The 15,025-nt window shown below is 40.8% G+C and overlaps 1 protein-coding gene across 1 annotated transcript; it reads left to right on the top strand.

Annotated features, from left to right (window-relative positions):
• Positions 1 to 6,137: 6,137 nt before the first annotated feature.
• Positions 6,138 to 14,764, top strand: LOC121915278 (phospholipase A2 inhibitor and Ly6/PLAUR domain-containing protein-like). Its single transcript, XM_042439349.1, has 6 exons — positions 6,138 to 6,280; positions 7,554 to 7,645; positions 9,211 to 9,327; positions 10,712 to 10,864; positions 12,355 to 12,498; positions 14,402 to 14,764. The coding sequence occupies exons 2-6, from the start codon at positions 7,597 to 7,599 to the stop codon at positions 14,542 to 14,544; spliced, it is 606 nt and encodes a 201-aa protein (XP_042295283.1). The 5' UTR covers positions 6,138 to 6,280; positions 7,554 to 7,596; the 3' UTR covers positions 14,545 to 14,764.
• Positions 14,765 to 15,025: the final 261 nt, after the last annotated feature.

Below are 15,025 nucleotides of genomic sequence, written 5' to 3'. Positions count from 1 at the left end.
TGTATGTCTTTGGGGGAGAATGCGCACATGCACTTTATCCAAGAGTAAGTGGGTACAAGGTGCATAGATGAAAAATAATTAGAATGTGTGAATATTAGGGAAAGTGTGTACCAAATGGACAATGTTCCAAGTGTACCACCCAACAGTCTTGCAGCTCAGTGCAAACCAAGGATTGAAAGAAATGAATGTAGGATTCAAACAAATATGATTACATTGAAATAAAGGGATTCTCATAACCCTACAGAAGCTTCTGGGCCATAGATTTTGCAGGAAACCCAGTGGGTGACCTTGCACAAGTCACATTCCCTCAAACTTAGAGGAAGGCAATGGTGAGCCTCCTCTGAGTAAATCTTGCCAAGAAAGCCCATTGATAGGATTGGCGTATTTTGGAGTCAACATGAAGGCACATAACAGAAGCAAGAAGGATGCACTTTCTATTCCATTAGGGAAACCTGAGAGGGTTTACAACCATATGAACAACTAATTTTCATTCCAAAATATCCCATCTGGATAGTAGCATCACCAAGGAGATCATAAAAAAAAAGATTAAAAACAAACCGACATTGGGTCTTGAGCCTCTTCTGAAGGTAATTGTAAATGGGAAGACCTGGGAAGACTGTGCTAAAGCCCTTGTATGAAACTTTTACAACTGGTTAAACAGTACATTGGAGCAGTAGAGGGTGCTGTTGGCTGTTTCGCTCTGTATTCGAGTTAAAGCCGGAAACAAAAAAGTCCTGATTCAATTCTGACGTCTCCAGGGAGGGATGAGGTGCAGATACTCTTTCTGAAGCCATCCTAAGTTATTGTCATTATAGTTAATGCTGCCTGAAGTGGCCTGAGATGGTTTAAAACTAGCTATACTCTTCCTAATGAACTGAATGAGGGATGTTACAGAGGAAAGGCCAAGAAAGAAATTGAGACTGGAGTATGTAGAGAAAGAATTTTTGGTTGCATTTCTTTCAGTTTAGTTGCATTGGAACCAAAATGTTATTCCTCAGACAATATAGGAAAAAGAGGGCATTTCATGTTAGGAAAATAAGGGATATGGTTGCATAGAGGCATTTCCAGGAATAAAGGATGACAAGGGAGGAAGGGTGGCATCATTTCAAAGGGCAAGAGATACCATGCTGAATGTAACTTAATGGGTTTGGTCCAAATCAGGGCCACGGCAACCACATGCCACAGCTCTGAGCTGCTGTTTTTCCTGCCCCCAAAAGAAGTGGTAAAATGTTGCTCTTTTGGGGATCAGAAAAATGCTGCCCTTGCCACTGCCACTGCAGCTCTTCCATGTTTCTCCAGTGCAGCATGTGTAAACAATGCACTGCAGAAACATTGCGATGCCACCCGCCACCTGGTCCGGTGGGCAGTGTGACACCACTTTGGAGGCAGAGTCAGGGCAGGCGGTGTGTAGATGCCATGCCCTCACTGTACCCCAATGCCAGTGTTTCTTGCTGGTCTTAACAGCTCCAAAATATAAATTGCAAAATTCCATGGGATGGCGCTACAGCACTTAAAGTGGTATCAAACTGCATTATTTCTACAGTGTAGAGCTACCCCAAGTCATAATCCACAGAAAGCATAGGAGTTGTCAGCCAATGTGATAGATTGGGCAAGGCTGACTTACATATTGGTATAACATTACACAAAAGATTCCCAATACTTCATATGTCAAATTTACTTTTTCTTCTGTTCATACAAATGGGCACCTGCATGGATGAAACAGTATAAAAAAGGCATTTGATTGTAATGATATGCATGTTAATAACATATCAAAGTTCCTTGTGTATCGGTTGTACAAAGGTTGCTTGGAACGTCATACTTTAATGCTGGTTTGTTTCAAACAAACCATAGTTTGTTGGGTTCAAATGACTAGACAAGCCTCTGTTGTTTAAAAAGAGAAGCAAGGATATCGAAATTCTCCCTCAAGGCCATGGCAGCAGAGAAATGGGAGACACCACACTGAAAATGGAGAGGGAACATGGACATACAGTACATGGTGAGCCTAGGTTTGTTGCCATCACAACAACTCACAATTGATTGTGACATCCAAATGTACAGCTGTGCTGTGTAGGGTTGCTGGGAGTTCCAGTCCAAAAACATGTTGCTCATAATATTTCTTGATTGTGCCAAAAAGAAAGGAAGTTGAGAAACTTATTGTACCAAATAGGAAGGCATTTCAAAGTGTGCGGGGAGGGGGAGAAGGAAATAAAGGAGAAGTTGTGCAGCTTAACAATACAAAAGTGTGGTTATTATATTCCCCCCCCCTTAAATCGAGCAAAACAACTAGTGGAGAGAATAATAAATTGCTGATGATGAAGAACAGTGAAAGTGTAAAGCAAGCAGTTTTCTTGGTGGTGGTGTACTTAAGCAACATCCCAAGAAGGAGATTGAAAACAAACCCAAAGTGTGCGTGTGTGTAGTTGCCAATGGCAAAGTGCATGGCTGCTTTAACTTAAGCCTATTCAGAGACAGATACATCAAAAACTGTCTTCTGGAGCCATAGAGCTATTTCTCTCCTCACCATTGCCTTCCTCATCATTGGACACTTCTTGCAAATGATGCTAAACCGCAAGGGCCATCCAGTCCATCCCCATTCTGCCATGTAGGAAATCTAAATCAAAGCATCCCTGACAGATGGCCAACCAGCCTCTGTTTAAAGACCTCTAAGGAAGGAGATTCCACTACACTCTGAGGAAGGATTGTGTTCCACTGTCGAACAGCCCTTACTGTCAGGAAGTTCCTCCTAATGTTGAGGAGGAATCTCTTTTCCTGCAGTTTGCATCCATTCTTCCATGTTCTAGTCTCTGGAGCAGCAGAAAACAAGCTTGCTCCCTCCTCAATATGACATCCCTTCAAGTATTTAAACAGAGCTATCATATCACCTCTTAACCTTCTCTTCTCCAGGCTAAACATCCCCAGCTCCCTAAGTCGTTCCTCATAGGACATGGTTTCCAGACCCTTCACCATTTTAGTCTCCCTCCTTTGGTCACGCTCCAGTTTCTCAATGTCCTTTTGAATTGTGGTGCCCAGAACTGGACGCAATATTCCAGGTGGGGCCTGACCAGAGCAAAATAGAGTGGCACTGTTACTTTCCTTGATCTAGACACTATACTTCTATTGATGCAGCCTAAAATTGCATTGGCCTTGGTAGCTGCTGCATCGCACTGTTGACTCATGTTCAACTTGTGGTCTACTTGGACTCCCAAGTAGACCACAATATACTATTCTTCTAGCACCATATAGTGTGGTCACACCCCTCAAACTGTAAAACTAACGAAAAAGTTACAGTTCACTGCAAAACTGGTGGCACTATTCCTCACCAAGTTACCAAACAAATATGTCATTTTGTTATGCCTCCCTCACTGAAAGGAATTAATTACAAGTATCTAGTTATTTATAATGAGTTTTGCCTAAGCCAGTGCGAGGTAGTGGTTCGGATGTTGTACTATGACTCTGGGGAGCAGGGTTCGATGCCCACCTCGGCCATGAAACGCACTGGGTAACCTTGGCCAAGTTGCACACTCTCCGCTTCAGGGAAAGGCAGTTGCAAACCTCCTCTGAACAAATCCTGCCCAGAAAACTCCATGAAAGGTTCACCTTAGGGTTGCCATAAATCAGAAAAGACTTGGAGGCGTGCAACACGCACACCCAAGCTATGGTAACATTTTGCACACAGGCAGGAAATAGAAGGGAACCAGATAATGTGGCCCTTTGTGCATGTCTATAGGCCTCTGTTTCTTTTGAAGATAGTTATTATGTTCAAATAAATTATTAGGCTGGTTGGGCATGTCATTGTTACATAACAAAGACAAATAGAGAAATAAAGTTCTGTAAAGCTACTTCCTTTCAGTGAGAGCAGAGCTCATCGGGGGTTTGGTGTCAACACACAATGTCCTCAAGAACAGAATAGATTTGTTTTTAACAGCTTTCTTCCTCTTCTTATTATTAACTCTCTCATTTTTTTTAAAGGGCAGGCAACACAATTTCAAAACATTCTGTTCCCCCCCCCCCCCCCCAAAAAAAAAAAAAACCCCATACATTTGGGAGAAGGCAAATGTCACATAAGCCACTCTTAATATTAGGAGAGCAAGGTCATCTGGGGTAGCTTATGTTGGGTAGTATGGAGGGGCAATTCTCCTCCTGGCTTTTCTCCTTCTTGGGGGAAGAGGTATGTGTTCCCTCAGGTGTGAAGGCTGCCTCACATTAACATCAAAATAATGTTCAAGTGCCATTCCCATCAGCTGTTGCAAGTGTGATATAGGACAGGGTTGCCACATTCCACTCTCAAATATCTGGCCATCTTCAGTATGAGATTTTCATCTACGTAAGTGGACTTACCTCTGCAGGAACTGAACTGTTTTGCAATGTGTACAAAGGGATGCCATGATGTAACTATGTAGCTGGCAAAGTGAGCATTTTGCATTGGGGCTATGTGCATCAAGCGGCCGCTCATATTTGGCACTCCCAACACGCATTGTAACACAGGTTAGGAGTGCTGTTGCACATCGGTTTTGAAGTCGAAGGCTTTCATGGCTTTTTGTGGTTTTTTTGTGCTATGTGGCCACGTTCTATAAGAGTTTATTCCTGACGTTTTGCCAGCATCTGTGGCTGGCATCAGTTTTGCCCATCATACATTGGGCACTCTTGCTGGTGTCCTGATATGTGTTTTTGCAATTCACTAGGAGCATTTCATAGCCCCTTTACTTCATAGCTAAGCATGCACCAAGTTATACAATATGGATTGCAATCTAGAATTGTGATCAGTGTATTTATGCAAAGCAAATTTGTGTTCCAAAGATTCAGGAAGTTTTCAGCAAGAAAGTCCTGAAATGCACAAAATCAGTAAAAATGCACAAAACCTCTTATCAGCAGCGTGGGGGCGAAGCTTTTGAAATGTATTGTTCTCTCATGCAAGTGAAGTGTGACATCCCTGATTGTTGCTGATACTGTAACTGTGTACATTTGTTGTTGTTGTTGTTTTTAGCAAAACACAAGCTTAGTGGATACTTCCCTCCCAAAAAATAGGCTAAAAACATGGGAGAAAAGCCCAACCTTGCAAAAGTTCACTGCAATGGATGTTCACTCAGATGTAAAACCCAGTTATTTTAGTGAGTCATGTACTGGGCTATTGGTATCTGCTGAATCTTTGGATGCTCAAGTCCTACTATATACAATGATGTAGTAAAATTATACTGTCTATTCTCCTTTATGGGTCTGAAACATGGGTCACCTATTGCCAACACCTGCGACTCCTCGAACGCTTTTATCAGCACTGTTTATGCACAATTCTAAACATACACTGGACTGACTATGTGACGAATGTTGCTGTCCTTGAGCAAGCAGGGATCACCAGCATTGAGGCCATGCTACTGAGGACGCAGTTTCGCTGGGCAGGACACTTTTCTAGGATGGAGGACCATCGCCTCCCACAAATAATACTCTACGGTGAACTCGCCACGGGTCAGCATAAGAGGGGCACCACAAAGAAGAGATACAAGGACTCCCTGAAACAACATCTCAGGCTTGGCCAAATCGATCACCAACAATGGTCTGCCCTGGCCTCATATTGGGAGGCATGGAGACGCACTATCTACGATGCTCGAAGAGAAACGACAATGCAGAAAGAACCACAACTTGGAAACATCACCCAAGGAGACTCTCTGCTGTGCTTTCTGCAACCAGACTTGTTTATTTCGGATCAGCCTTTTTAGTCATCAACGCACTTTTACAAAGCGTGGGATCATGAGTCCTTCCTGAATCTTCGTTCGTGAAGAAAAGCCAGAGAGAGTGAAATGATATCTCTTATATTAAAATGGCAAAATCAAATTTGGGGTTTTAAAAAAAATATTGGCTAGTCGTGGATGGTTGAATTTGTGGATTTAGGATCTGTGGGTATGGACGGGCAAATATATTTCCTTGTAAATGCTCGTAATGTTTCATCCAAGGAGGAAGCTTTTGAATTTAGTGGCATGCATTTTGGTTGAACCCATTTAATTTGCACGCCCTGTTTAAATTTTAAGCATTGTTGCAACATGATCTCATCCATGTTTATTTGGCAACTTCCACTGAGTTAAATGTTCAGAAATGAGGATTGAGAATGTTCTGGAATGGAGGGCGGGAGGGAGGGCAAGGCAGGAGTTAGGAAATGCATGCTCAGAGCTCTTTATAAAAGGGGAAGGTTCATCAAGTGAGTCAAAGAACCAGGGACAAAGCCTCCCAAGGCTTTTAAGCACTTCCAGTATCCTGCAAACATCATCTTAGAAGCACTTGAGAAGTATTGGTGAGTCGACTATCATCCTTTATATACCTCTGGTTTGAATTACATTTTCCATTCTGAACTGAAGCTACTGGGATATAATCCCTCGCTAATTTCTGCAGAGGGAACAGTATTCTGTACAGAAAACACCGCAGTTGTGGATACTGTGCAAAATTTGTGGTTTTTAGTGCAGGACACAGCCTTTTGTGTGCAGAAAATAATATTTCTGTGTAGAAATCTTTTATGCACAGAAAATATTGTTTCCTACAGAAAATGTTCTATAGACAGAAAATACTGGTTTTTTGCACACACACTATAAAAATTCAAATCATTTTAGGATTTTCCTCATCACTTAAGAAACACTATTTAAAAACGATATTTGAATATTTTTTGAATGTTCTTCCCATCCCTACAAAACTACAAACTGCGCACGCATCTACAGATAACAGAGCAATTGAATTTAGGAGTTTCTAAAATAGAGAATAGAGTAGGACCTGTTAAAAGAAACCATTAAAAAACCTGTTATTGTGTGTCTTCAAGTCATCTCAGAATTCCCTTGGATTAACTGAGATATTATTCAGATATGGTCTTCATGTGAGATCTCACCAATCTTGTTTGTCACCATTTTAGGCTTGCGCAAGATGGTGACATGACTGATTCCAATATTGGATTTTCATCCCAATGCCTTTCCTTCAAGGAGCTCAAAATGGCATTTTGTTGTTGTTAACTGCCCTCAAGTAGATCTTGACCCATGGTGACCCTGCTGAAAAAAAATAAATGCTCCTAATTCATTTTCTCCTCTTAGATATGCTAGTCTGAGAAACAGTATATGTTATCCCAAGAGCCTGGTTTAAGGTCTCTCAGTGCACTAAATGGCTGAGTGGTGGCTTGAACCACTGCTTCCCAGCACTACTTCAGTGCTCTAACCACTAAAATGTCTATTTTGTGTGTGTAAAGAAAAGGTATTTCATAGGATGGTACCACACTGCAGAATTAATGCAGTTTGACATAGTTTTAACTATCATGGTGCTATGCTATGGATTATCTAGTTGGTTGTGGAGCCACTCTTACAGAGAAGGCTAAATGTATCACAAAACTCCAAATCCCAGAATTCCATAGCATTGAGCCGTGTCAGTTATGGCGCTACCAAACTGCATTAATTCTGTAGTGCAGATGCAGTCTTAGCAGTGTTCTTTGAGCTGGAATCTACAATCAGGTTCAAGGAACTGAGAAGCGTGTCACTCCATCTCTTTACTGCTTGGCTAAATGTCTCCATTTACCACTTATCACTCTGCAGGTACCCTTGGTATCCAGACTAGCAATCTGACTTTGGCATCACCATGCAGAGCCTGCTTGGTCTCACCATCTCCTTTGTGCTCATAACTGCAGGTACACAGTGGCTTGGGTCCCCCCCCCCCAGGAAATGTAATCCTATGCTTTATTGGTGTTGAAACCAGTCTAACTTGCATAAACTAAAGAAAGGTGAATTTCGCACACAGGTGCTTAAGGAATTAGGCGGTTCCAAATTGTTGGTGAAAACCAACCTCATTTCCCAGACTAATGTCTGTATCCCAACCTCTTTAAATGCATCCCAGAAGGTTTTCAATTATGGGATAACTTTCTAGGCTCGAAGCAAATACTTCCAAAGTGTTGGGGAGAAATGTGGATTTGAGGGAAGGATATGTTTGGAGATTTTGTGAAAAAATACGCTGAAAGCACCTCTCAAACATGAATCCTTTCCTTGTGTTCTTGTTGGTATTAAAGAACGATGAATAAAATGTGGAGTCTTCCATAAGCCCAGCTTTCTCCCACCTTCCTACAATTTCCCATAGAAACTTAGCCTTCCTATTAATACCAGAATGTATTTGCACCATAAAGTAATGCATTGGAGGCTAGATTTAGTGTAATTTTCACTATTTGCAATAGTGGAGGCAAAGCAGTAGTACAGCTTGGGTGTAAACCCTCCCGCATTTGACAATGGACTTAGTCAAATAGGAGTTATTGCCCAACTGAATTTGAGGCTGCGATACTCAAGTGGTAGGGTTGCATTATCTTTGGCTCTTCCTTGGAATACTTTTCAAACTCCTCATTTAAGTACATACCAATACCTGTCTCCCTTTGTCTGTGGTTATACTACAAGGAGGTGGGCATGCTAAAAAGAACCACACAGTCCCATTTTGAATTCTCTGGACTTCCAGAGGCCACACGTCAACCTTGTGGCAGTCATTCTGGTTGACCAGAAATGATGTTATGTCAAGTTTCAGCCTTTCAGGTATTTCTGGAAGAATTGTCTGAGATGGCTTTTACTTATCCCCACTTCTGCCACCAAATATAAAGCCCTCCTCCGGTTCCATTGCTATGGCGTCAAATGTGGGGAAGGTTTACATGCTGTCGTGGTTCCTGTGCAAGACCTTATTCATATAAGCTCTATCTCATATCTCTCACTTATATGTCCAAAATCCCCTACCTATATTTCTCACTCTTTCTCTCTTACCAACCTGATTTTAACTAATGGGATTTCCTTGGCACATTTCTTCCAAGGAGGACTTGCCTTTTCCGTCCTCTGAGTTACATATCCATACCTTATGTTACCGAACAAACACAACAACATTTTTATATAAGTCCATACTATATGGACTTATAATATGGACTTATAAGTCCTTGGGCTCTTTATTTATTGATTTTATTTCCTGTTGAAACCTCCTGCCCCAAAGCAGCTTTTTAGATGTTAAAGTGGCATTGAACAGTTTTTCTGCACCCACAATTGAGTAGTATTTAGGGGTGCTAGGAGTGCTCAGGAATCAGTGGGGTTTCCCAGAGTCATATGAACCCACAGACCAGATGATTCCCATCTTTGTTCTACAAAAAGTTGTAAGTTTTATGTAATATTGCATCATGGTCTTGGAAGAGGCATGGTGCTATTCTGGCATGGTGTGTGTTGTTTCTTCTTCCAGGTGTTGCTCTCGAGTGTGAAGTATGCACCTCAGTTGGCACCAGCTGCACCGGCACAATGCAGACCTGCGAAGCTGGTAAAGATACCTGCATCATCATTGTAACAGAGAGCACAATGAGTAAGTGAGAAAGGAAATAAGCCTTACCATGAAGATGAGGTTGGTAACAGAAAGTAACAAATCTTTGGGTATCAATGAACCAGCTAAATGGTACCGATAAAGTCTATTGGTTATGTCTGACAAACGTAAGTGCAGATCCTATTGGGGTTTCCTGCCTTTGGTGAGAATGTGTGTTTCAGTCCAAGCCCTTTCTACAGAATTATTTTGGTTCGCACCAACCTACCTTCTATGCTCGCTCCATGTAGAGTCTGTTTTGTTTTCTAGAAGCATAAAATCTACACTCTTGTTAATTATTTTATTTTTAAACACCTGTGTCCGTTTTTGTGAACATTTCCAAATGATATACACTGTTGTCAAGCAAGGAGTATATGCCATCCAAGGCTTTTTAAAATGGACTTGTCTTGTGTGCACTTTTGAAATGTATGCATTTTATCAGGTGTGTCTCACCTTTTCCTTAGAAAGCAGCACAAGACCTGAAATGCACAGATTTCTCAACTCAAAGTGCAAATGGTCCACATCAATTTTGGGGTGGTGTGAATTACAGAAAATCACCCCAGAAAGAATCAAACAGTAGATTCCTTAAGCAACCCTAGCTATAACACCAAAATAGCATATGATGTTAAGATCCATACTTGAGAATATATTCAGGGTTAGTTGTGTTTGCCATACAGAAAAGCAAAATAACATCCAAAATCCACAAAACAATGATATATTTAACTGACCAACCAAAATGCACAAAATGTGTGTGTGCATGGAAAGGCTTCCTTGTATACAGTATGTACAAATGCTAGTGTTTTGGGTTTTGCAGGAGTCTATTGCAATCACTTCTATTTAGAAACCTAAACTATATTTCTAAATGCACAATTGAAATGCTAGAGGGTTGAGGACTGATGGAAACTTTCATTGGGAATGATAGAATTATTATTTGAGGGTGAATACATTCATCCCATCCCACTCCCCACTATACCTTTGCACTAATTTATAGGTATTGCTGATACTGTTGTGATCTGCAGGGATAGGTGGGAAATAAAATTATTATTATTATTATTATTATTATTATTATTATTATTACTGTGGGTTTATAAAATTAATTTATAAAAATCAGCAATTGTTCTAGCTCTGATGGCAAACTGCTTTGGAAGGAAGCAGAATCCGACACCTTAATATGCCAGCAGCCCTTGGCATTATACTCAATGGTAAGGAATTTGAACCACTGGGACTAACTTTCAGGCACATGAATATAGAACAGGAACCTGGAATAAAAAAAATGAGAAAAGCAATACTTTCAAAGAAAACAGACTTGGTTTTAAATATTTGTCTCAGCACTCAGCGCAATGCTACGTATCTTCTAGTATCCCTCACTTTCTTATTCGTTCGTCTATAGATGGAATGCAAATCCCAACAGTGGTTAAGACCTGTGAGTCTTCCAGCCACTGCAAGTATGGACCACAATATATGCATTTTGGACAGGGTCAAGAATTCAGGACAGCCTTCTCTTGCTGCGTGGGGGATGCCTGTAGGACAGCAACTCCTCAGCGTAAGTCATATCTCTTTCTCCATGTCTCTATCTGATCCCATGTCCATCCATTCCACAAATAGGCACTAGCAAATGGTGAATTACAAAAGCTAGTTCTGATCATCCTCATAGCCATGCCTTGAAGAAGTAAGTGCCATTTCAAGCTACTTTGCATGCAATGAGGCAATGGCATCACTAGGGTTGGTGTCACATGGTGCGGTAACTCATGGTGACATTCCTCCAGTTTACTTCTCTTATACAGAACCGTACCAAATCCTTAATAATGTTTTTTAAACCAATATTACTCATCAGTCGTAATTCCTGTATATCATTAAATAAAAATAGGGAGGAAAGCTGCAACATCTACAGATTGCGTAATTAAAATTATACCTTTAAATTACAATATCATATGCGCAGCCAAAATATATTTACATATAAATAGTTTCATGTAGTTAAAGTAAAAATTTAAAAAGATTTCTCCATGTGATAAAGTCCTATGTTGGCAAGGATGTCTATAGCCAAGAAGTCAATGTTTGAAAGGTGATTAGGACACCTTGAATTCAGAGGCATAGCCATGCTAGTCAGCCATATCAGCATGCAAACAGATCTTGTAGCACCTTTGAGAATAGCTGAGTGGAAGATGTTGTAGCATAAGCTTTTGTAGACCTTCTTCGGACGGTCCTTCCTGGCACCAGTTCACTCCATGCATTTGAAGAAGCAGAGCAAGTCTATGAAAGCTTATGCTACAACACTACAAGATTGCTATGCATACATTGCTTGGCTTGACAGAACTTTATGGTACCTCTGCCCTGCTCCATTATCTGTTACATGATTAAAGTTACAGGAGCCCTGTCCTGTATCCAACCTGGCAACTCTACTAAAGCCATAACAAATATATATTACCGGAAACCAATGTTACATAAACCTATAAATTATAACAAAAGAGATTCCATCCATCCATATATATATATATATATATATATATATATATATATATGGTAAGAGCTGTTGGATAATGGAATAGATTCCCTCAGTGGATGGTGGACTCTCCATATTTTGATCTTTGGAGGTATTTAAACAAATGTTGGATGGGCATCTTTAAGGAGTGCTTTATTTGCGTGTTTCTGGATGTGAGTCAGTTGAACTAAATGATGGTCCTTATGATCCCTTCCAACTCTAAGATTCTATGAGTCTGTGATTCTGTACCCAAAGAAAGTTCTTGGTCAACATGTGCATTACAAAACTCCATTGGAATATTCTAGTTTGTATACTGATCTTTTCTTCTGTGTGTCCTATCTTCCTTTGATGAATATTTTATCTATATTGGAAACCTTTAAAAAGCAGTGATGCTCAGTCTTTGGGATCGCTTCAGTATGAAATGTCTGACTTCATTGCAACTTGCTAGAACTACCTCATCATGACTGGGTTTATATGCTACTCATTATCCATTTCACAATCTTCCTTTGGTCCAACTATCAAACTGAAAATAAAAACTTGCTGCTTGGTTTCAGTGCCTCCAGTCGTCACCAAACACAATAGGAAGCAATGCCCAGCCTGCTACAGTTTGTTTTCTGGCATTTGCAATCAGGAGGAGATGGTGGACTGCGTTGGAGAAGAGAATGACTGTCTTCATGTGGCTGCAACAGTTACTTATGGTGATTATAATTTCTTATGGTGATACATCACCATAGTAATAGATGTAAAAGCTAGGTGTAAAAAAGGACAGGCTATGCAAAAGATGGCTTTCAGCAAGTTCAGCTCTCAGACATAGGAGACCTATAGCTTCTTTGGTAGCTAGCAGTCATGTGAAATCCTCATGTTAACAAACACATACAGGGCGAAAGGGAGGAAAGGGCTATAGAAAGGGGAATTACACTGTAGTAAAATGGATATGCAATGCAAGAAGTACCATTTAGGAGAGAATGTATAGAAAATTTGCAGTGAGCATTCGCAGCAATTATACTAGCCACAGCCTGGAAACATTAATTTCCTGGACACCTCCCAAATCCTCCAGCCACCTCTATTCCTCCAAAGTAACATTTCCAAGCTGTGATATTAACTAACAGAAGCACCCACCGAGCAGGAGGTGCAGTTTCCCAGATGGAATGGAACTCCCAGCAGCACTACCCAACATAACCGGTCATGATATTTCCCTATCCTGAAATATCCAAAGATATATGCTGGAACATGGACGCTTACGCTACTATATGTCTTTGTTGCACTCTGTTATATATTCTGTGGTTGAAGCCAGAGGCTTCTACAATACACATACACACATCAGACCCCAACGAAGGAAGACGAATCCTGTGTCGTTTGGCTTGTTGTGTGGGGGAATGTAATGAATACTTTCATCTACAATGATTTTTTAAAAGTTCAATATGCAGGCATAACATTCAGTTATGCATGCATATGTCACTAGCTGGATGCCACCAATAATAATAATAATAATAATAATAATAATAATAATAATAATAATATGCTTTATTTATATACCGCTCTTCCGAGACGATCAAAGCGGTTTACAGAGGGCCCATACAGACAGGCCAAAATAAAGCTGCTTCGGGTCACTTTGGAGGTATGCTGTTTAAATGATGTATGCATCCTAAGAGTTCAGAAGCTGCACCAAAGCCACACTCTGGTCCTTAGGACAGGAGCACGGCTCTGGCATGGCTTCCAGACTCTTAGGGCACATGCATCATTTAAACAGCATACCTCCAAAGTGACCCAAAGCAGCTTTATTTTGGCCTATCTGTATGGGGCCAGAGTCATTTAAAAACATACAGCTCATAAGAACAACATCTCAATGCATATATCAATAAAAACCAGTAAAACACCAATAGATGTTGTTGTTGTGTGCCATCAAATCAACTTTAACTTATCATGGGGTTTTCTTAGGAAGATTTATCCAGTTGTTTGTCACTGCCTTCTTCTAAGGATAAGACAGTAATTATTTGTTTAAGGTCACCCAATGGGTTTCCATGGCTGAGCATGGATTTAAATCCTAATGCAAAGCTCAAACTACTAGGCCACCCTGATTCTTTTCCAATGACACATAAGACCTAATTTAAATTAATGAGACTTTAATGAGTTATGACTAGCAAGTCTCATTGATTTAAACAAGGCTGTCCTAAGCATTGGAATCCATTGACAAGGAGTAGTGTTAGCTTTCCTAATATGTATTACAGCTTGGTAGGTAACGCATGATGGGGGAAAAGTGAAGGATTGGAGTCTTAATCAGAAGGTATCAGCTATATGATCTTCTACTCCTAGTTAAAAAGCAGAATGCATATAAAAGGAACAATTGTGAATAACTGCCTAATGAGAAAAAAGATCTGAAATTCTGGTCTTATTTGTTAAATAAAATAGGACAGATAACCAAGCCCTATGTCACATTTCCATGTGCAGGAGGCCTAATTTTCCTTGAAAACGCCAACCTATGGATGAAAAGGTCTATTGCTGTTAACTGAAGGGGAGCGTTATATAAACTGGGGAACTTGGGAAGAAAGTGTTTATATGCCCGTAAGTGTTCTTTGACTATATCTTGTCTCCTTTCTCCAGGGACCTCTGTGATCAACACTGTCCAGAAGGGCTGTGCCACCAAAGGGTTTTGTGCTGATTTAAATGTCGGCGAATTCAGCACAATGGGACTTCGCTCTCTCATCACAAGGGCTGAATGCAAAGCAGCCTCCACCACTGCCTGAACGGTGGCTGGGTTAGTTGCCTCCACTGCATTGCTAGGTTTCTACTAATGAAATATCCTTTTTTAATCCCTCTGTGGTGCACTGCATGCCTCAGGGCCCTGAAGCATGCCTCTGTGTTCCTTATCCACAACCTCCTCCAAAATAGTTTCTGCCTCCCAGGGATTTTCTTTTTTTAATGCCCTCTGAGTGAAACAAATAAATGCTAAGTTGCATGGAAAGAGATCAGAGTTGTTTCTTTCCACTATGAATAACAAGGGGGGAAGTCCATTCTACTGGATTCTCTACCCTGGTGGTTTCAGAAGTCTCCTTTTCTGTATTATGTATTGAAATGGATATTACAGTCATCCCTCCACATTCACAACTTTGACACTCGCAAATTTGATTATTTGTGTCATGCCGTGTGTGCCCACACTCCCCCCTTGGCTTTCTCCCTTATTGGGGGGGGGGGGGCAAAGCCCAGGATGGAGGGAGCAGCTGAGAA

This window comes from Sceloporus undulatus, chromosome 9 (genome assembly GCF_019175285.1).
Source record: "Sceloporus undulatus isolate JIND9_A2432 ecotype Alabama chromosome 9, SceUnd_v1.1, whole genome shotgun sequence".
NCBI classification, from domain to species: Eukaryota; Metazoa; Chordata; class Lepidosauria; order Squamata; family Phrynosomatidae; genus Sceloporus; species Sceloporus undulatus.
Note: the sequence above shows the minus strand (reverse complement) of the source record. Positions and strands in the feature narration are given on the sequence as shown.